Genomic DNA, 24,150 nt, shown 5'->3' with positions numbered 1-24,150 from the left:
CTGACAGATAGCCTGTGCCAATACACAGTTGTCTTTTAGTATGTGCAGCAGATTGGTTCCAGGATCCAGTGACATAGTATTTGTGTATGACCTATAAACATTCTCCCCTATACTTTAAATCAGCTTTAAATGACTTGTAATACCTAGTACTATGTAAATAGATGTTATACTATATTGCTTAGGAACAAGCAAAAGAAAAAATCTGTTCAGGTTCAGTACAGACATATTTTTCCCAATATTTTGGTAGGATCCGAGCATGTGTGACCCATAGATACAGAGGACCAACTGGATCCACAACAAATTTTCTTGAAAAATCCATTTCACATATTTAGGCTTATATATAACATTCAGTGAGAAAACTTAGGTTGCATTTGGGGAATCTAACAATAGTGAGGGAATGTTTTTTCTCTGGTTTGGAATATGAAGGATTCATGTAAAAAAAAAATAGTGTCAATGTCTTACAGAAAGAAGTAAGCAGATGGCAATGAGACCTTCTAGATCTGGGTGTCCCTGCAATCAGATAAGAAAGCAAAAGCCAACCTCTCTTTTTATCACTTTGGTCAATAATAACAGTCCAAAGAAAGGCTATATAATCAGGTAATCTATGCAGGGTTTCTTTGGCATACCCATGAAATATTACGCACAGATTTCACAGATAATTCTTCCAAGGGAACTAAATAAAGAACAGCCCCAAAGCTGAACACTTTCTGATTTGCATTCTCCAGTTTGTAGGTGCTTGGTTTAGGCAAAATTATCATGCTCTTAGTTCCATTCTCCACTTGCTTTACCAAAGTCCGGTCAAATGAGCTGAATTACAAATGCCTTGTCTTTATTGTAAACAGCACATACTAGGAACTCCATAAACTCCTGCCAGATGAATTAATCTCAAATCCAACCAGTTACAATAATACCAATAAACTATTCAGTCTTGAAAATTACATCCAAAATAGTAAAGCAAAATGATAGAGACCCAAACAGTAGAAGCTGGCCAGATTTGTTCCTTTACACATTAATGGGTCCCTCAGGCCCTGGGGGAAAAGTCTGCGAAGAAACGTAGATTTGGCTAAAGATGATGATCATACCTTATCCCGAATTATTTTAGTCAGCATTCTTGTATCCACTCCATAAATTGCAGGAACCTACAAAAAAAAATCATAGTGACAGTGAAATTGGAGGAAATTAGATTCAGCATATTGTTTTCAAGTTATAAAGTTAGCCTCATCTATCTTTCTGAGCAGTAAATAATTTCCCCACTCCTTCTTTTCTCTGACCCAGGGTGACTGTGTTGTCAGAACACGGTAAATTGCTGCTCCAGTTGGGCATGGGACTCTTACTTTCCAGGCCCTTGCTCAGTAAGAAATGAGAAATTCTGAACATCAATCTTCTGCTACAGTTTTGTAACTTTTAACCTAGGATGTTAAATAATTTTATATACACATATATAGTGAAATAATGGGATATATTTATATGCACACACATATTGTTTTAAATATATATTTCATATATATTTTATATATACAAATATATTCAAAAATATGTAATTTGAAATAACAAAATCAGTGAAGTCCATAAGCAATAATATGCAAACCTATGATTTGAGTCAAATATTCCTAGCACACAGTAAGCCCTCAATACATTTTTCTGAAGGGCTCTGTTGAGTAGCTGTGCTACACTAACATGTGCCCTATCTAGGCAACACCTCCACTAGTTGTAGTCTCTTTGCCTAGGTTGGATAGAAACAGATGTAGAATATATAATGAAAAAGCAATGTATTAGGAATCATGACCTGTGCAGATCATGTAATCATCTCATACAATGCTTTTGTCCAATGCTACTTGTTTCCTTACAAGTAGAAACAGATTCCCATTAGATATCTTTCCATAAATTCCAACTTGTTTTCTTCCACTAAGAGATGCTTAAACAAAATGCTTGTCCTCATCTGATAATAGAAGGGGGTGAACTGATTATTCTCTTAGACCCTTTTCTACTTCATGTATCTGTGATCATGGGGATCACATTAAAAGATTAAAATCACATTTTTTTTAAAAAACTAACAAGCTATGGGTTAGATTTATACTAAAAGTATTAGTTCTGATATAGAGATGTTATAAAATCAGGTATGCTGAATAACACAAAGGAAATACCAAAAGAGAAAGAGAGAATATCCCCCAATGACCATTACAAAAATTAGCTGTCGAATTTGTCTAAGATAAATTCATGTAATGGTTGAGAAGAAAACAGTAGTGACCCACATCATATAGATGTATTCTCCCTTTTAAATTTTAAAAAGGGATAAGATCTTGCAGATTGAAATTTTTGGTTTGTCAGAAAGAGGCAGCATTTAGCACCAGTATTTAGACACTTATTGGAGAGGCAGAGTTTTCTTGGAATAATACTCTATCAATGACAGGCCCCACAGCAGTTGGAAAAAAATTGGAATTATAACACTGGAAGTGAAGCTAAATATAGTCAAGTCCACTAATGAACGTGAAGGCTTCCAATTTCAAACAAGGTAAATTCTCCTATTTGATTAGAAATTAATACTTAAAGTACATAAAGTATAATGTAAGATTTCATCATCTTTTTCCTACATTACTTCAAATGAGATTATATCTAGTTATACCTCATGATGTTTAAACCCAAAGATACCTGATGGGAATCTGTTTATACATACAGGAATTAAAGATGACAAAGGAATGATTACATAACCTGCACAACCAGTTAACTCATAGAGCTAGTAGGAGAACCCATGAAGCAAGTTTCATGTCTAAATCCGAGATAAAAGGATGGGGAGAACCTAGTTTGCGCAAGAGAATAGAAAATTCTAAAATTTTCCCCATCCCTTTTCCTAATGAGAAATGCTACCAGGTATGCATGGGCGCCACCTAGTGGATAAACTGAAAAAACATGTCCTCTGTCGGGAGGAGGAAGAATTCAGTTTAACCTGTTTGTAGTCAAGAAAAGGAATCAATCTCTGAAATAAAAAGATCCCAGACTCCACAAACTTTCTCATCTGTTTGGCCCCTTTGGATCTGCGTACACCTTCCCAACTTTCCTTAGACTCACTAGAAACCCCTGGGTGATGCTGGACACCCCAACAGCTTTCTCACCTTTTCTTCACGGAGCCATTGCCCTAGACTCTTGGTAGCCAACCAGTGGTTGTACTCGTTACTGTAACTCAGCACCAGCAAACCAGCAACCTAGGAAGACAGGCATCCTTTTAAAAGGGTGATTACAGAATTTCATCCAGCCCTTGTGACTCCTCTTGAGCGTAACTATGCATTTTTAAAGAAAAGCTTTACTCCATCCACCACATGAGACTTAAATGTTTGTAGACATAAAGCAAAAAGGGTTATGGACACTTTTATTTTAAAATATATAATTGTTTTCTTAATTATCATTCAGGAGAGCAGATTTAGCTGGCTTGCTGAATCCAGAAACTTGGCTAGCACACTGTACTCTTCCCCTGTTACACTTACCAATAATCTAATTCATTTTTATTTGTTTAAAGCACATGAAAAATAAAAGAGTTTTCTTAATCTACATATAAAGGAGACTGTGACATTTGGGAAAATTGTGAAAAATAAGCTAAACTAAATGATAAATCCAAGTCATTCTAAAATGGTGAAAGAGTAGTGAATTTGAAAGTAAATTTTTGACTTATTTATATGATCCATATTCCTAAAATGATACCCAAATTTCCTTGACTAGGAGTTACTAATATACTTACTTTTAGACTGGCATATAAACTATCTTTTATTCATCCCCCAAAGGAATAAGATTAAAAATCAAAGAGCTAAAGACCGCTGATTATCAAACTTTTTAAAAGATGATTCTTCATCAATTCAAATAGCATAGTTATTATTTGAACTTTAACAACATTTTTCCAAATTAAGCTAAGTGTCATTCAAGGCATTAAAATCTAAAGTGACCTTAAAAACAAAACTCAAAATAATGTTGTTAAAGATTATTCTCATTTACTTAGGAGCAAGGTTGAGTACATGAATTTAATTTGTGTAATATTGAGGGAGAAACTTTGTCCATCCTACATTGTTAAAAATGTCACTATACTCCCTGATATTGAGACTGTTTAAGTAGTCATCAGTGGTACTACCTTGATTCCATCTGACTCCAAATATTTGCTAAGTCCCAGTTCATCCAGTGCAGTAGTATCTGGGGCTCCACCATTCCCAATAATAGGGTTGACCATTGTGAGAATCTGTCCCTTGTAGGCAGGATCACTAAGTGCTTCCGGGTACCTGGGTAAGCATGCCAAAACATCATCAACAACAACAACAAAAAGTATATATCTACCAAAATCACAATCTACATATACACTCTGAATTACTGAACCTTTAAAAATTGAAAAATGGAGATTAAAATCCTACAGGCCTGTCTCTAGAATTTAGCAAACCTACAGAAATCTTGGGATGGAATATCAAAATTTGTACATGATACAACTAATATGAAAAGAAAATCTGACCCTTAAGTACTAAGGCATATTCTCATATAATTTTTATTTCATAAAGTTTTTTAAATGTTTGAATTCTTTGAAATATCTTTTAAAGCATTTTGCTTTTCAAAATATTGTTGGGCACTATATGCCTGTAATCCCAGCAACTTGGGAGGCTGAGGCAGGAAGATGGAGAGTTCAAAGTCAGCCTCAGCAAAAAATGGTACTAAACAACTCAGTGAGATCTTGTCTCTAAATAAATACAAAATAGGACTGGGGGATGTGGCTCAGTCATTGAGTGCCCTGAGTTCTATACCAGTACCAAAAATACACACACACACACACACACACACACACACACACACACACACACATATTGCTGCCCTATTGAAGGTTTGCAAATATTCTGAAGATGTATATAGCTTGCCAGACATCAGTGAGTCCAAACTTATATTTACTGAGGACTGCCAGTTTCCTCAAGATATGAACTGTCAAAAATTGAAAAGAATTTTGGGATATCTTTTGGGATATCAAACAGTTTTGTTATGGTTTGGATGTGAGGTGTCCTCGGAAAGCTCGCATGTGAGACAATGTAAGAAGGTTCAAAGGAGAAATGATTGGGTTGTAAGAGTCTTATTCAGTGAACTGATTGGTAACTGGAGGCAGGTGGAGTATGGCTGTAGGGAGAGGTTCATTGGGGGCATGGCTATGGGCTATATATTTTGTATCTGGAGAGTGGAGTCTGTCTCTCTTCTCTCCTTCGGAATGTTATGAGCTGCTTCCCTCTGCCACCCTCTCCTGCCATGATGTTCAGTTTCACCTCGAGCCCCAAAGAATGGAGCCTGCCTTCTATGGACTAAGACCTCTGTCTGAAACTGTGAGCCCTCAAATAAACCTTTTCTCTTTACAATTGTGCTGGTCGGGTTCTTTAGTCAAAGAAGCAAAATAGTTGACTCAAACAAGTATCCTGATTATATTAGTGAAGGTTGCAAGGTTGTGTGTTTATTAAAACTCTGCAAACATTTAAAATGAGTTAATTTGTATGAAAGAAAAACTCAATAAAGTTGACTTTTAAAATATTTTAATTTAGAAAGAAATATACAAATATGGCAGTTATATCAACTTAGAAAAATATCAGCCTCACAAAACCTGACCTAAAGTTTTTCTGACCTCTGAATTAAAATATTCCAAGCAACTGATTTGGAATTAAGGAAGGTTATATGTTAAAGAATATACATATATATTCTTAATATGGGTATCTACAATAAGCATTATAAATAAGAAACATTGTTCCCATCAACACCAGGAGCTATATGCACCTTTTCCTGCACTAAAATACAAGTGTTGCGATTGAGTTTCTTTTCTGCCCTGTTACATTTTCTCTTTCTGAAGACAGAGTTAAGACAAATCTTTCTTGTGGATTACTACTGAAAGTGAATTTAGGTGCTGAGGGGGACAGAATCGACAACCTTGAAACTAATAAAATTCCGCTCAGGCAGTAGTCAACATAAATTCTTCAATCCCATTCAGACTAACTCCTACCAGAACTAACTTTGTCAACAGAACAGTCTGTCTTTCAGCTCCGCCATCCCTAGGGTGACTCAAATGTGGTATTTTCCCATAGCCATAGTCTACTAATTTCCTGGATGCCTCTCACCTGTCAGGAGCTGATAATTTTTTAACCAAGGCTTCCCCACAATATAAATGTATTTCTTGAAGATGAAAAACAAAATAGCCCCCTTAATTACCAACCACCTTACTGAGTGAGCCACATAGAGAATGAAAGTTATGTTTCTCAATGGAAAAGAGGGTCTGTGGACTAATCTGATAAATGAATACCTTTCAGGGGAAAAAAAAGTCTAATTAATTTGATTTTTATTTCTCTTTCTTTCCATTAAAGAACTGACCATTCTCTTTAAACATACACTTACAGTATTCTCCAGTAAATGAATAAATATGGCTTGTTCCAGAGAACCACAGTGTTGGAAGCAAATTAATCCATCAGGTCCTGTTTGACTTTTGTGATGTGACAAGATTTATTACCCGTAATCTATCACCGAGAAGAAAACTCTAGTGCCCTCCATCATTCTGATCTATATTAAACAGTTGTTTGTTGGCAGGTATATTAACACAGCTAGTAATTAGTGCTGTCGAAAAGCTTAAATAATTGCCTGGTGAAGCAAAACTTTGCAAACAGGTTTCATACACTGTAATTTAATGTTCTCACCAGTGGAACTATTTTTAAAAAAACATCTAATATTCTTCATTTCACACAGAGAGGCAAGAGTTTAGAAAAGAATGTACATTAATAACATCATGGCAGCTGGGTCAATCAATATCTTCTCTATCAGTTAACCAAATACTCCCTTGTCTTTATGAAGCTAACTTGAATTTCCCTTTAAAATTTAAATATTTCACAGAAGGTTACTTGGTTGAATTTTCTAGTGGGAACTTTTGAAATAGTGTAGGAATATTTTTAAGACTCATAATGTTTAAATCCCTACCTATAAATTATTGTCTAATCCAGTTCCCTTACTATTTAAATAGGGAAAACAGAATTCAGAATAATTCAGCAATGTTCTCACTATCACATAATCAGTTATCATTAGAACTGAGACAAGAACTTCAAGAACTTCAGCCTCCTAGATAAGCATTTTTAACTAGATAAGCCCAGCCATATGATTTCTGTAGCCAATCTTATCTTCATTGCTATACATCACTTAACAGGTCTTAAATCCTAAGTTGGATCACAACTGATAATTATTTAAAATATTAGATCTATGCACTCACTGTCTCATTGATAATTTTAAGGCAATAAGTGTATCCGTTAGTTCATATTTCTTGTTAGAGTGCAAAATGATAAAAATGCCCAAGGACTGCCCTGTCTCCCTACAGATTTATGGTATTTCCTCTTACACATGCAAGGTTAAGCTTTCACTAATGGCATGGTGCTGGAGTGTGCTACACATTCTTTTCCCTACTCCAGTCTTCACCTTGGTTATAGCCATACCTCCCCTTCCAGAAACCTGTGGTAATTTCACATAACCTGTGTCCTCACAACATGTTCCTAGAATCAGTTTTGTTCTCCACTCTCCACCCTGCACCCGGAGGCTACCAGAGTGTGCATGTTCTCTTACATTTGGAGTAGAAATTTGTGTCTCCCCTCCTTTCAGGGATGGCTGCAGTAGGCTATGGGCAAGACACCGTGCAACTACAGGGAAATGTACAGTCTGACGGCACAGTGATTTCAATTTACCACTGGGAGGAAGATCATCCAGTTATTCCTCTTCATAGAGGAAGGATAAAGCCTCAGAACGAAGCATTACTCACCCTCCCAGGCCAGTATTAAAAACCACTTCACCAGCAACTGAGGATGGATGGCCAAAGGAGTAACCTTTCATCTTAGTTCCATCTTCCAGGACAATGTGTGCCGTCTGCGCCTGAAGAAACAGTGGCATGAATCTTAGCAGAATGCCAAATACAAAACACACACACAAGAAAAAAGGAAAAATTCCTAAGAAAAAATACACAAGCATATTAAATAAATGCACTGTATATTTAATGAAACTATGTTGCCCAGATTTGAAATTGCTCTTCTGTTACTTGTTACTTTTCTTCAAATATATGACTCTTGTCACTGGCAGGTGTTTTGTTTGTGTTACTTGAACAGGAACTGAAGCATGTCGATACATTGCCGATACTAAGTCCACTTGTAGAGATGTTGACATGCCAGAAATACTTCAATTTAGCTGAAATGCTATGGTCTATCTGTTCCTCCTTAATATTCCCTAGCTTTGCTCAAGTATAGCCGTCAGGGAAGTCTATGCGTTTGCAAAAACATTGTGAACTGTAGCATACAGCTCCTCCTTGCTCTGAGGTTTAGAGCTAGAAGGAATCTTCAAGATTATCCATCACTGTGTTCCACGGAGCTCTTGTGTTTGATGGAGTTGTCCCAAGGGCTGCCCTCTCCACACCAGCTTTATGGTCATGAAGAAGTTGAAGCTTTATCACTCTATTAATACTGATACAAAAGCAAGCACCGTGGAACACTCTAAAAGCATAATGTATTTTGCTTTTTATTAGAGTTAATTATATCCATGTCTGGTTCCCTCTTAAGACTACAGGCATTCTCAATTTGATTACTTTGCCATATTAATCTTTGAACCAGCTTCTATAAAATTCTTGGCTAAGAAAAAGGGACAATTAGAGAAGCTTATCTAAGAAGCAGACATCATCCACTCCTCATAAATACTCTAAACCCTATTGTTGAAACAATTTAAATCTAATTCTCAATGTCCATAAAATTCAGGGGAGAGAAAAATGTGTTAATGCACATCTTGAGAGACAAAATCCATACTCTGTAAGAAACACTATAGGACAAACTAATTGGAAAATGGATTTTAAAAACAAACTAAAGAAAAACATTTTTGTTATAATTGAGGAAATTTGAATAATCAATTGCTGTTTGATTACATTAGGTATGATCATTTTTAGGATTGAAGTAGCAACATGGTTATATTTTTAACAGTCCTTATATTTTTAAAAGATACATAATGGAATATTAAAGGATAGATTGATATGATGTCTGAGATTTGCTTCAGATAATCAGGCTTTAGGAAATAAACAGGAATATGATGAAAAGAGTTTGGTCATGAGTTGAACTGTTAAATTAAGGCATATCATTGGGCTATTATTTCTATAAGGTTAAGTCCTTAGAGACACAGACATACTAATTCTCCGCTTCCTGTCCCTTACAGTTTTAGGAGAGGCATCATAGTGACTAATCCTTACATATACACTCCCAACACACACACACACACACACACACACACACACACACACACACCAACTTTGGCAGGCAGCAGGTATTCAAGTAATTTCTAGACTTTTGTTTCTATACTGCTGTATAATATTCACTCAGCTTTTCAAATACTAAAATCAAAAAAGTACCTTATTTTTCCATAACAATAATAATAATAATGTTTGCTGAAATAAAATGCCTCTTTTAGATTCAAAGTATTCAAGGCTCTTTCCTCTTGGATGACTGTTCATCAATGTAAAATTGTACTTTGATTATCTCTCAGCTAATACACTATGTTCCTAAATCTTGCTTAAGTGTGTGTATGGAAATTACTGTATTTACATCAAAAACTACTGTAAAATTTTATATTGAAATTGAGAGAATATGTTTAAAATGTTCCTCTCCACAGGTAATTTTTATTATTTTTCGTATCAGAGATATGACATATAGGTTTCAAGTTTATATTTCAGAGAAAAAAATTCAAAAGTCCTGTATTACACATTATATATATGAATGTGTGAATGTGTGTCTGTCCATGGAAGGATTAATCAAAAGATATTTGCCCTTTTCTTGACTTAGCAAACTGTCTTTGAAGTAAACTTTTATCTATAGCCTTGGAACCAGTGTTCGAGATTAGAAGTTTGACACTATCTTCAATTTAGTTATTGTTTGTTTTCACAGTCACTACATTAAAAAAAAATTTTGGAGTTACTAAGCAGAAAGAAAACCGCATGATTGATTAAATTAAAGATGAGTGACAACAAGACATTTTGGACAGCAATAAGCTTAACACTGAATTCTGCTTCTGTACCTAGCAAGTCAACTTTGCATGTATTCTACATTTTTTGTCAATTGCCTTTATCTAATTATAATTTGAGACAGAGGATAATTATTTTAGGAACTAAAAGTGATAATATCCAGGGTATCTCCAAAGATTATTATGAGCCCTTCTGTAGAGATGGGTCTCAACAGGGGTGTGTTTATTGAAAAAACTCCCCAGGTGACTCTGACATGTTTCACTAGATGGAATCCTTTGGTCAAAGTAATGAAAATTCACTTTCAAAAAAGTTTTCCACTGAAAATACTATTTTCTGCTCTTGAGAAAGTCATGTATAACTGACATGCTTTCACAAAATGGAAGTAAAGAAGGAAACATTTTTTTAAAATAATATGCAACTCTGATAGAACCTAAGATCATTTAGTTCACAAAACTGGTGTGTGAATGCAGATTTTGATTATTTTCTATATACCAATTTATCTGCCCTACTCTGAGCCATGAATGCCTAAAATATCACATATATATGGAAGAATATATATGGAAGAACATCAAATTGATATTTGGGCTAGACACTATTTGAAAATTTTAAAGAAAGTAAAAATTAGCATAAGCAAATCCAACTCTTGTTAGCTTGTTTCTACAGTTCTATTTGGTATTTTTTCTTCTTCTCTCCAAGGAACTAGTTTTCTACTTCTCTTTCCTTTCTCTAAAGATATATTTGAGGAGACATTTACTGCTGCCTGAAATAGTCCCTGAGATTGTGTTCAATATGTCTTTTGCTCCTTTAATTATATTTTTTGTTCTTTTTGGCAGTTTTTATAGATCTTCCAATTCTCTTTCCCACTACGCATTATATTGTTACAAGGCTTCTGTTTATTGCCTACAGTACCCTTTATATTCTTCTTAACTACACTGGCCTCCAATGAGTTCAAAATGATGAGTGCCAATTGACTTATCTATGAATTGATGGAGGACCTCTGAACAAAGAGCTATTATTTGGAATCCCCTCTTCTGGCTAACAGTTCCCCAAATGCTATTTCATTCCAATGCATTCAAAAGAAATCACCTTGTTACCATCATAAGATAGTTTAGTAGCCTCAGTCCTAGCAGACAGAGGTGCATAACCTACAAATTGGATTGTAATATCAAATTCTAATTTAAGTGCCTACTGCCAGAGCACTTTCACACTCTGAATGCTGAAAGTGCAAAGGAAACTTTAATGAAGGGAAATATGTACACTTGTAGAATATCAGAAAATGTAACCAAAGGATTATGTGAGTTCTACAAAATAAAGAGTCTTATCATAACATGATCCCTATATGTATAATAAAAATGTAATGCCAGTAAGATGACTTAGACATTCGAGTCACAAACATCAGTGAGCCCCTATCAAGTGCTAAGGACTTCACTCGGTTCTAGAGACATGTGGATGAATGGCCCCAGTCCCCCCATTTAGTAACAGCTAGGCAAGTACATGGATCATGAAATAGAGGAAGTCTCAAGAAGAACATTGCTAAAGTATCACTGAAATACTTGGAAATACGCAGATAAGTAAATTATTATCCTTTTCTTTGGGGAGATTTTTCTCTTTTTTTGGACATGTCATTTATTTATTTTTTCCACAATTTTAATTGGTGCATTATAGCTGTACATAATGGTGGGATTTCTCACTACATATTCATGCATGAACTCAATACAACAATATAATTTGGCCAACGTCACTCTCCTGCACTTCCCCCGCCTCCCCTCCTCCCACTCCTGGTCCCATTCCTCTCTTCTCCTGATCTCCCTTTGATTTTCATGTGATCTGGGGACTCTTTCTTTAATAGAAGAATTTTCCTCTTCCATCTATACTTAAAGTAACAAGAAAATTAAAACTTCAAAAACTTCATGTCAAATTTTGAATTTAAAGTCCAAAATTTAAAGATTTCTTCAAGTCTGTAATCAAATATTGTTTTCTTGGCAAGGTCTACCTTGATGGCTCTATTTAAAAATTATAATTTCAAAATGTAAATGCATAATTATAAATATAAAATGTAAAAAAATAAATTAAATCAAAATACGCCACCCCAGTCCCCTGTCTCCTGGGTCTGCCCTTTCTTCACCATCCTCATTGCTCTCTCCCACAGCAGGCAGTGCTTCCCTTACTATCTGCCCTGTCCCACTAGAAAGGGAACTTCCTGTGGGCAGTGCATTGGGTTCTTTGCATTTGCCACTGCTCCCCCCCACTTACATCAGTGCCCAGAACAAGTAATTAAGCCTTGTTCATACTTCAGTGAAATTACTTTAGAAAGAAAATCTACTAATTGTTTGGCAGAGTATTGCTAAACAACTAAATAATGAGTTTGGTCAAAAAGGGAAAGTTCCTATACAGAAAAATTTACTTAAATAATACTCCAATTAAAAAGAGTTCTAGCTCAGCACATAGTGTCTATTATTTAATAATACAGGCTATAACAACTAATAAATAGCCACCCACTTGCTTCTAGAATGAACTCTAATTAACATGAAACTGTGCCATCACCCCAGAGGAAGCCCCCAACGTTGTTCACTGCTGCCTCCTAATTGTTTTGCCTGCCTCTGGTTTCCCTGATTCTACTCATCCCAGCCAGGACGGTTAAGGGTTTCTCAAACATTTATTGTTCTCAAATGCTTGATTAGCATGTAAGGTCCCTGCATCTGGCCCATTCTCTGTAATACCTTAGATTTTCACTCTGTGTCAGTTCTTTGTATATAAATGTTTCCTGGTGTCCTATTTATACCCCACTTATCCTTGCCAGTGCCCCGCTCATGTCCTCAAAGATCACTCAAGTTAGAACTAATCACTAATTAATTGTTTTATGCTCCTGCCCCATCCCAGAGCAGTTTCTGTTGCTTTGGACATTAATCACTTAAGGTACTCTTCCCCCACTAGGTCTTGACTTCTCAAATAGTCCAAAGTCACATTCAACATGGTGAATAGTGGCTTGTGGTTCACTCAGTACTGTGGTTACTACACACTCGGTGAATACAGAAAAATGGGGAAGACTGGGATATTGGCATGCCAACCCTAGGGTACCTCGAAGTAATTCTTTGATGCCTACTGACCTCTGGTTATTTTTACTAGTTTTCACCTTCTCCTCTTGAAAGCAAAGACAGATATTCCACATGGGTATAGTTCATGCTAAAGTATAAAAGGAGAGTCAGTTGAAGCTGGGCAGCAACTACTACCTGCAACTACTTCTAGGCCTTCCATACTAACGAGGTGTCTTGTAAGTAAGTCTTCAGAAGATTCTAGATGATTTCTAAATTTCATTCTTTAGATAACCTCATCATTTTTTCATTATCAATACTAATAATTGTCTATTTCATTTAGAAATCAAATCCTCCATCATTAACAAAAGGGAATAAAATTGAATTCCGTATACATAACCCAAATATTCTTTTTACTTTTAACCTAAAATGCTTGCCAAATTTCACTACATGTGTACAGTAAATTAATCACTGGCATGGATCAAACTTGCAACATTACATTTATATACCAAATTTCCAAATATTTTTAGTAATGGGCCCATTTTCCTCCCTCCCCCCAAAAACTGAGGCTATTATTTTTATTATTATTATTGTTGAGGTTTATATGTCATGCTGGTACATCCTTGACACTCAATAAATATTTGTATAATTAATTTTAAAATAGTAACAACATAACATATACTTCAAATTTTCTCTAGCAGGAGTCCTCATATAAAGGCACCTCCCATTTTTTAAAAAATTGAATAATACATTTGAAAAAAGTAAATCATTAACATTTTTCAAGTGAGTCATGTAGAAGTCAATTGATCTGTCCCTGTCCTGTTTGTACCCTTTGGCATAACATTAATGAAAGCTGTTAAGACATTAAGACATAAACTGGGTTACATGTATAGGTATCTATGTTAATTAAAGTTCATATGCATTTGCACGAACAAATCAAGTGTTTAGATTTGAATAAATTTCCACTGTTCTGGGAAAAGTATGTTATTTCAAATAGAATCATGATGCTATGTCGGGAAAATACGATTTGAGAGCACATGATGTTACCAAGAATTCTGGTCTGATCCCCTCCCTAAAACGTGCTACCTAGATAATAGTTAACAGAAATGGACAAGGCACTGCCTCTAAAGCTATTAATGGATTTTCTCATCTAATCCTCACAAAAAACAATGAGGTAGGTAACATTAAGATCTCCATTTTACACTTGAGCTAACTGAGCCTTAGGGAAGCAGAGATCATTCCACTAGTACCTGAAGGAGCAGAGATTCCTGAAGCCAGTCAGTCTGACTTATTACACCTTTTTCCTTTTCTAGGCTTATTTCGGTTTCTGCTTTCCAATTTTTTAAAGTGGAGATAAAAGGCAATTCAGTCATGAGCTCTAATTTATTTATAAGAACTTTAATTCAGAATTGCCATGGATAAGCCACAACGAGACCTAGGTCAACTAAGAATTACCTGTCTATAAATCTGTAAACTGACATAGTGAAATGTCAAGCCATTAATTACATTTTATAATCTGAAGAGAGCCCAGCTGGTTTGAAGAACTATTCACACTAACTCCAGGCCCTGAGTTCTCAAGCTGGCAAGACTGTTAGGACCACAGATACTGAGGAAGAAAGACTTGCTGTCTGCTGTATAAAGTGAGGTGAGTGGACTATCTCCTGCTGTCATTTCCTTCAGGGTCTGTCAGCTGAGGAGAGCTGCCTTGATATATGGCCTTTCTGGGGTATCCCACACCTACTGGCTGAACCAGGTACAGCCCAGACAAAAGAAACTGATGAACAGGAGCTTCCTACCAGGTTGACTGAGGCTTTGTCCCAGTCTACTTCTTGCCCCAATCCCACTTCCTGAAGCTTTCCTTCATAGAAGTTGCTCCTTATCAACAAGAGGCTTCTCCAATGCCATCTAAGTGTCTATTTCTAGAAAACTCAACTCATAGGCACTTCAACCAAGTGGTTAATCAGGGCTAATGTCAATCCCCAACTGGCCAGTATTAAACAGTGGAGGCCACATGTAGACATTCACTTTATTTGGTTACTAAGCACAAGTTCAGCATGCAATTGCTTAAAATGAAATTCATTCAGAACACACAGAAAGAGAGAAAAATGTTTTTCTTTTCTGAGAATCTTATTATTGATCTTGAACCAATGTTTAAATTGTATCTGCAACTAATATTATCTCCACCTCTTCAGAATAGTGTTTGTCTTCTGCCTATATAAGTCTACCTGCAAAACATACAAACAAGCTACCATAAAAAGGTAGATCAAAGATTATAGCAAATATGGGAATCAAGGAAAATGCAGTAAATCTAGTTTACACTTTAGTTTGTCTTCTTTTAGCTTACAGGGTACATGTATTGCAATCTGGGAGTCAGCTGGGTTATAAAATGTGTACTCAAGATTTGTGATTCCTTGTTACTTTATATGAATTTAAAGATTGAAATTAAAAGTCTCCATAGCCTACTAACATTAAATATTACTTTCATCTGCAAAACTTTAAGGGGGAACACCCATGTGATTGTAGATTTTCCTACACACAATATTTAGATGGATTAAAACCTAATTTTCCTATGTATATATAATTACTCCATTTTTAATCTCCTACTTTATAACTTTAATTTAATATTCTGTTTCTAAATTAAACTGAGTTACAGAAATATCTATATAATCACCATTTTTATATTACTTTTAAAATGAATATTGTAAACTGAGTTTAATATTGTTTTCTAATATTGGTAAAACCTGAGGAATCTTTCACAAATCATAAGTAATTTTTTTATGAAAATACATTTTTGCATGTAAGTAGATATTGCAACAAATTCTCAATGGTTATTTTTTGGTTTATCTGCTATAGGCATGTTGTTTCACCATATAATGAGATATTTTATTTTTAATGACATTATGAAATGTGATACTGCAAGCAGATCTGATGTTTCTCCCAAACATCTCACTCTTCAGGGCTTTTAATTTTTCTCAAAATTAAAATATATTTTAAAATTACATTTTGGGGGGTCTATTTTCATTTCTGGTAAGATGATTAATTAGTTTTATGGGGCAACAAATGAATGATAATGCCAAGTACTTTAATACTCTCTGTTTGAGAGCATGTTTTGAAAAGGTAAATGTTGCAAAGAATTCTTTCAGGATAATAACAATTCAGCAGCTACTAATGGGAGTCACATAGCTAAATTCCACCTTTAAAAACTTTGAAAATGTGTTCTGGGTGCTATGCTAAACTGACTTGGACGACTTAGTCTTAGGAAGCAAAGTTATAATCTAAACATAATGTGTAATTGACCTATGGAAGCTTTTGAATCAGCCTCCTGATTATTATTGTTGTTGGATTTTTTCCTTTGCATTCAATATTGAGTTATTAAAAATCATCTAATTGTTGTTTAATTATTGTTCCACATCCCAGTATCCTTCTGGACTAACTTTGAAGATGTGGATCCTTTACTTTAAACTAGTTTTTGTTTGTTTACTTGGATTTTTTATTTCGAGACACTGGAAACAAGTCAAAATAAGATTTTCCTGGCAGTCTAAAATGGCATTAGACTTTACATACATAGAGCTTAGAGAACTATATGAGAAAAAAAATGGAAATTGAAACAGCATGCTCTGTTATAAACACATGAGAATATTTTGGTTGAAGTGGAAGAAATATGTCAACAATAAGCAGCATTATCCTAAAATGAACCATTTATGTAATTTATAATAATTGTATAAAGAAGTAATCCTTACTTATTTTTTTATTTAAACAACTGGTTCTCAAAATGCAGCAAAAGAAATGAGAAGAAATGAAAAGTAGGATCTATCTTGTATTAAGATGAAATTCAGTATGAAAATATGCTTTTTAAAATTTTTTTAGTTGCTGATGGACATTGATTTTATTCATTTATTTTTAAGTGGTGCTGAGAATCAAACTCAGTGCCTCACACATGACAGGCAAGCACTCTACCACTGAGCCACAACCCCAGCCCCTGTAACTAGGTCCTTGAGTAGACAAATAAAACACAGCAGGAGAAACAAATGAAAACATTCTAAAGCAAGGTTGAACTACAACTATGACTTCAGATCCCTGAGCACAGTAACAAGATATCAAATTTAAAAGGTCCATTGGATATTAGGGGCCTAATTAAAATTCTGACCAGATTTTCTAATGTTTATTTCACTCTGCCTACAAAAACAGATATCTCTGTCCTTCTGCTGACTGCTGCACTTACACATCTGTGAAATGGGGGAAACAGCAGCATTTCTTCCCCTGGGTTCTAGAATTCACTAACAAAGTGCTCTGAATGTAAAGCTGTAAGCTAACTCAGCAATAAACTCCATAAAAGATTTTAATATAAAACATTATAGAGATAATAATCCCCTTAAGCTAGTAGTGAAATGAAAATGATTTACTCTGGGACTCAGACTATACTGCTGTTGAGTCATTTATCTATGTTGTCATTTGCATATCAGAAAAAGTAGAGGCCCCATGTGTTTATTTCCATTTCTACCAAGGCCTAAAGCTACATAACATATTTGATTTCTGGCCTATCTGATGTTTCTTAGCTATTGGTTTGCCTCAGTCCTCAGCCTCTTATGAAATAAATCTGAACTAGGCTTTGGAAAGAAGGAAGCCTAAAGCCAGAATTTATTTCACATAATTATTGTGTGGATAATATGGTAAAAAATTAAAATCATGAAGTGTGCTTTTTTTTGCCAATGAAATCTTATTTTATATTCTTGACATTGTACTATCAAAACATGGATATTTTGAAATTCAGAATTACAGCACAGTTTGCTACACCTTTAAAATGTTTAATGAGACTTCTCTGTAGCTAGGAATGCCTAACACCAGGATTTCCAAGCACTGTAAACTGCCATAATTAACCAACTTTACAACATCCAAAGTCATCTAATATAAGCCAATATGGGTGGTAGGAATCACAAGGTTAATATACTTGAACAATTCTATGTTCTGGACATGTGTAAACCAAATAGATCAATGAGTAATTTTTAGTCTAGCTATATTTCTCATCATAAATAAATATATATTTATTAAATTGTATTGCAAATATATTCACGAAGTTTTGGGTCTTTTTACAAGCACTTAATGAGTGCATGCTATGTGGTAAATTGGTCTGAGTCTGAGAGGACCTCCTTAAATACCGTAAGCTAATTCTTACTTTATGGCAATAAATTTTACTGTTTTATATTCAGCTCTACGTCATAGAAGAAACTTATTCAATAAAATCCTATAATGATGCAGCAACCCCAGTGATTCATCTATGAGAACTTCACATTAGCCAACCAAGATCAATGTATGGCATTTAACAAGTCAGAAAAAAGAAAAGGAAAAGAGGGTAGCCTTGAAAATATTTCCTGAGTTGAACTCATTTAGAGCATGTGGAAAAAATTCAAATGTAAATTAACCATCTAATACCCAGTTCAGAAATAAATCTGCACTAAACTGAGAAGTCTAACATCAAGTTTGAACGTGGCCCATCCAGCCTTTTTCAGCTCACTCACTGTAAAGACTGGGAAATATAAGTCACATCACAGGCAGGCAGTCTTGCATAGCAAACTCCTGCTGAAGCCTGCAAGTGAGCTCTGGCATGACCATTACTTAAGAACTAATGAAAACCTGACTACATCCCTCACCTTTGGAACATGTCAGAAATAAGAAGAAAATCTAATGGAGATCTGAGGGCACAGTAATGGTCTGTATTTCCATAGCAGTAAGACCTAATTTCACCACTAGATCATCAGAAAATCTGCCCATGCATAAGCAAATCAGAACTCCGGGGGGACCAGGAAAATAGGTCAAAATTAGGCTATTCCTTAGATAGTTCCCAAATGGAATTCTCAGCTTTAAACACAGGCCAGGACTAGGGCAAGGCTAGTAAGGCACAAGACTGCAGAAGGCACACCCTGATTCAACCAGTGCAAGTGTCCTTAAATATTGCACTATAGGTGTCTGGCTCACTTCCCTCTAGTATATGCAATTTGATCTACAGCTTTTTCAAAGGTTTTTGTGTCAAGAAGCTCAAAATATCAAGGCACTGTTGATGGCAAGCAAATGAATCAATATATTAAAAAGGGGAAGATAGAAAACACATAGAACATACACCAAAATGTTTGAAAGGCCACCACTCAACTAGAGAATTATTGCACACCAAAAATAAGTAAAGTTGTCCATCATATAAACTAACAATGCAATTGCTCATTTAGGACTGAAACAGTTTATCATTGACAACTTCAGATTGTCACAGATAAAAATCCAACCCTAAAATGTATCCATATGTAATCAAAGTCTAACAAAATCCTTAGTCTTAAAAGTTTATGGTAATCTTTCCCCTTCACCTAACCCTATCTCTAATATGTACAAAGATGCTCCAATACTATAATGAATGCTATTTCCTATGGATGATTATTAAAGGAACTACAATATAACTAAATGATTGTAATTGTAGGAGTTTTGTAGTTGCCGATTTCTAATCAAATGACAATAGCACCTCTGGTTTAAACAAATAGTTACTTCTGTGTTGGAATCAGAATATAAAATCTTAAAAATGAAGATCTTTCAAAGGGAATAATGACTCCTGGGGCTCATTCACATCCAAAGGACCAGAGAGGACACTTGGACCGTTGGGTTCCTGGCTTAATTGTTACACAGGTCACCGATTCTAAAAATGGGTGGATTAACATTAGAGGCAGTACTTACTGAATCCTTTTCTATTGATAGGGAATGTAACCTTTTCCATTTAATACCTTTGAGTTCCAAATTCATTTGGAAGTAAAAATAAAACTGTTTAATCTCAGTGACTTTCCAAGACTTGTGAACTCAGAATTTCTCAGAAATCAGAGACTACACTTATTGTCAACTTATTTTACTTATTCCTCATCATATGTACTTCCATGATAGAGGAGTTTTTCATGTTTATTTACTAAATAATAAATGAATGAATGAAATAAGATATGCTGGTGTATGTCTGGCCTTTTACAAGTGAATATTCTATGTTAAAGTTTCTTTCTTTCTTTTTAGACTATTTGCTTTGTGGTCCTTGACTCTGATCCATTATTAAGAAATATCTTCTTAGAAATATTTTTAATATTGAAGCAAAGGTGAAAGAACCACTGCTATATGTGAGAATTCTTATCAGATATCTTGTCATTGTAATAATTTGTGGTACACAATAAACAGGAGGATACTGTTCCAACCTTCCGCTAGGCCCTTCTGCTAAAATGGATAGAACAGAAAAATTTTAGAGTGTCTCCTTTTTGTTTTAAAGTGTTTTATAGGTTCTTAAGCATTATTCTTGTATGATGAACACACAATTCTTTGAGTAAATCAAGAACTGTTTCCCCACTACAGATGACAAAATTTAGGTTCCAAGAATATACGAATGACCAAGGTCAGAGCAGCAGAAAATACGTAGCAGAGGTTAGACTCTAGATCTTTTTATTCCCCACTCACAGTATTTTCACAGTACTTTTACAACTGGCTGAATGTAAAAATGATCACTGAACATTTTCAACACCAATAGGAAAAGATTATAGTCTCTAAAACTTCATATTATATGGTTGTTGATCATTTTTACTTTGGATAACAAGTTCCTTTAAAATATAGAACACCTTAAAATTCTTTCATCTCTCCCGTAAATGAAGTATGACTGCATCTGTTGGCCAGGCACGTTCTATAAATATTGGCCACAAGCAAATAGGCTAGAAAGCACCACAAAAAATACCCATGCGTCAGCGCTGTCGTCAAATCCACCCTTTCCCTCTGTAGCCAAGGGAAGAGAAAGAGTGACCTCCAAGGACACTGAAAAAGTAACCCCATTTCCAGGGCAACTCTGGCTGATCTGACCACAGGTGTCTTTCACAATCCCTTTACTATCTGTAACCAGCTACCATGCTTCTAACCTTTAGTAACTCTTCTCACTGCCCCCCACTAACCATTGTGCAACTACATCCTAATGGTTTTAACTATCATTCAAATACAATGCCCATTTAGGAAAAAGTAAATATGGACATATCTTTCTTAAAGAGTTGAGTTTTTCAAGGGGAAGAGAGGGGGGAAAGTAGATGGAGGATTATTTCAAAATAAGCGAAAATAACTCAGGTCCCCTTGGGCTGCCTGTGGAATTTTAATTCACCGTTGTGAAGTTCAAGAACTTCTCTTTTTCATGCCTGGCATTTTTCCCCAACTCTGGCCAGTAATGACTGTGTGTGAGTATGGCTTTTACGCCATGAAATGATGACTTATTCCTCCTACAAAGTTGTCCTTCTTAGTGTACACTGTGGCGGACCCTTGAAACAGATCTGCCACTGCGGAGTAGAAGTATTTTCACAGTGGCCCAACCACATAATTAGATGGCTTTGCTGTGCTTGGAGGTGGGGTGGTTGTTGTTTGGAGCACATATGGTGATCCTGGGGAATGGCTTCTAAACTCAGCCACATCTGCCATTTTAAGTGGTCACTTCATTTCTGTTTCTGATATCTGGCAGAGACACACCTATCCTTACCTACCTACCTCTGAGACAAAAAAAAAAAAAAAAAGTTATTCCAAATGACCCAGCTTTGAATTCTTAGAAGATAACCTATAACCATAGGCAATAATATTTTCATTACTATTTATTGTCTCTGAGGTGATAGGCAATCACCCTTGGGATATTACTAGTACTAAACTAAAGCCATATGTTCACCATCATAGTTTATATACAGTTACTTTATCTTGGGAGATGGTTTAGGATAGTCTCCTTTCTGGCTCTCTACTTATAATCAAACCAAGTTCAAGAAAATGGGTTTTCTTAATTCAAAACAGTAGTTTCTTATCCTCCTACTAGAACTTTCTCCACCAGGAAGGCCGAAGTTGTTAAGATACCACGAATGCTACCATACCCATCCTCTCCACAGAAGGAGATCTAGTTTCCCTCCACCCACTTTTCTCTCTCCCTGGTTCCTAAGCCTGCCCTCTCTTCCCTCGCCCTATCCCCCTGTTCCTGTCTCCCTCTCTCTTCTTCCCCTTTACTGGTATTCCTTCCCCACCTGTATCCCTGGAGGTCACAACAACTTGTGACATTGCTTATCCCTGCAGTTGTCCGAGGAGAACCTACTGCATCCTAATTTGAGAAACCTAAGCAGTAGAAGCCGTGGAAGCACCTGGAAGATTTTTAATCAACCCAGTGAACATGCAAAATATAAGCAGAACATTCAAAACTATTCTAACCCATTTTTACAAGGATATATACAGGATTTTTTTCTCCTACTTCGTATTTTTACTGCTCTTAAACAGTACATTTAAAGCTACTGTGATTGCTTAAACTTTATACTATGTAAAGATGATTTTCATTGGCAAGGTTCCAATGGAGGGATTTCATATGTTACTCTTCTGGTAACAAATGTTTTCCTAAAATTATAGGAAAGGACAGAGGTCCAGTGGTGGGGAGAGGGCAATTCAATGCTCCTTTCCTGGATTTGCCCCTCAGTTATACATACACTTACAGAATATGAATTATCAGCTGCTCTTTGCCTCAGTATCCTTCATCTGCAAAGTGAAAACAACAAATCTGATCTTCTAAAAGAAGGACTATGAGGAGAAGGAGAATGCTAAGGCAGTATCTACATGATGACCTGCAAACATGCAAATTATGTAGACATTTTCCTTCTAAATTTTATAAAAAATATTTCAAAAGGGAAAACTTTCCAATGGACCATTACAGAATAGGGGCTTAGCCACTGTGCATGGCTCACACACATAATAAGCAACTCCAGTTTTTTAGACCCAAACTATGAGCAATAAAATCTAAGCACAGACAGAGCTATAAAAGTTTTTTAAAATATTTGTTTTCTGACCCAATGTGCATAAACTCTACACCATGTACAACCAGAGAATGAGAAAGTTATACTCCATCTATGTATGATTTGTCAAAATGCATTCTACTGTCGTGTATAACTAGAATGAATTTTAAAAAAAGAATATCAACATTTAAAAAATAATAAAACATTTGTTTTCTAACAGTCCACTTACATTTTAAATTTTCACAGAAATTGTGACCATTCTTTATGTTGGGTCACAATTACTGTAATGTTCCTCAGAGAAGATAAAAATGAGCATTTGCTAAATCAATAGTCTCCACAGTAAAACAAATATTAACAAACTAGCACTTTGGAACTAGTTCAAATCTGTATTCACCTTGTAAGAAACACTTCTGCTTCAATGCTAACCCGTGCCCCAGAAAATGATATCAGAAACAAGGAACGTGGGAATTACCTTGACAGAAAGGAGCCTGATGCCAGGTCTGGAGAACTTCCATTGTTGCTGTGCGGTCACACTGGTAAAGCCAAAGCCAGTCTTCAGGGTCCTCACCACTTTGCAAGCTGTCAAAATCCTCGTCATTTTGAAGATGAATTGTGACTAAAATTAAATGAAATCACATATATTTTATGAGATTTCTGTTATAAGATTTTCTTAATTAAAGTGAGAGAAAGCTGGGCGGGGAAAGTGCAGACAGGGCTCAAGGCTGACTGCACAGCAATATCTGAGTTTCCATTCATTCTACCATTAAATGTCTTCAGCCACAGCTCCTCCTTCTCCTAACCCCTCCTCCCAGGTGATGTCCAGAGATGTTCCGTGGACATGTCATACAAATTGCAACACATCAAATACTACGTTCTCCTGCTAAAATAATGCTAGTGTTGTAGAAAGTCAGTCATCCATCAAAGGAATTGCTTATGCAGCTGAATAGACTGACCTAGGCACAGTGGACAACCTTAGGAGTATCACTTACCCTAAAGAGTAGCAACTTTCCAGTGATGATAAAGAGCAAAGGCTTCTCTACTTGCTTTACATGTGATGCCTAATTACCTCAAAAGAAATTTTGGATTCCCCCAAAAACTTGAATCCTTATCATTTTCTTCTTGGAAAAGGGTAATGAGAACCACAGGTAGTGAAAAAGTCATCAGAATAAACTTTTCTCCGCAAATACCAGTAAACCCATCTTCATTGTTTTGTAGGTTAATAGAGTGGCATATTATGTTCTTAGTATTGCTTTCTTCTGAGGTCCAAGTTTTAAAGCTATCATGTTGAGTCATGTCTTGAGGGATACAAGTGCTT

The 24,150-nt window shown here is 35.6% G+C and overlaps 1 protein-coding gene across 1 annotated transcript in view; it reads right to left on the bottom strand.

Annotated features, from left to right (window-relative positions):
* Positions 1 to 23,594, bottom strand: part of CPS1 (carbamoyl-phosphate synthase 1) — a 116,902-nt gene extending 93,308 nt beyond the window's left edge. The window contains exons 1-5 of the mRNA XM_079135546.1: positions 23,308 to 23,594; positions 7,784 to 7,893; positions 4,115 to 4,259; positions 3,111 to 3,200; positions 1,083 to 1,139 (exon numbers count right to left, since the gene is read on the bottom strand). Coding sequence (XP_078991672.1) covers positions 1,083 to 1,139; positions 3,111 to 3,200; positions 4,115 to 4,259; positions 7,784 to 7,893; positions 23,308 to 23,433 — 528 coding nt within the window. The 5' untranslated portion in view covers positions 23,434 to 23,594. The remainder of the gene's footprint in view (positions 1 to 1,082; positions 1,140 to 3,110; positions 3,201 to 4,114; positions 4,260 to 7,783; positions 7,894 to 23,307) is intronic.
* Positions 23,595 to 24,150: the final 556 nt, after the last annotated feature.

The sequence above is a fragment of the Sciurus vulgaris genome (genome assembly GCF_902686455.1).
Source record: "Sciurus vulgaris genome assembly, chromosome: 3".
Classification (NCBI taxonomy): Eukaryota; Metazoa; Chordata; class Mammalia; order Rodentia; family Sciuridae; genus Sciurus; species Sciurus vulgaris.
The sequence above is the reverse complement of the archived record's forward strand: the minus strand, read 5'-3'. Positions and strand labels throughout refer to the sequence as shown.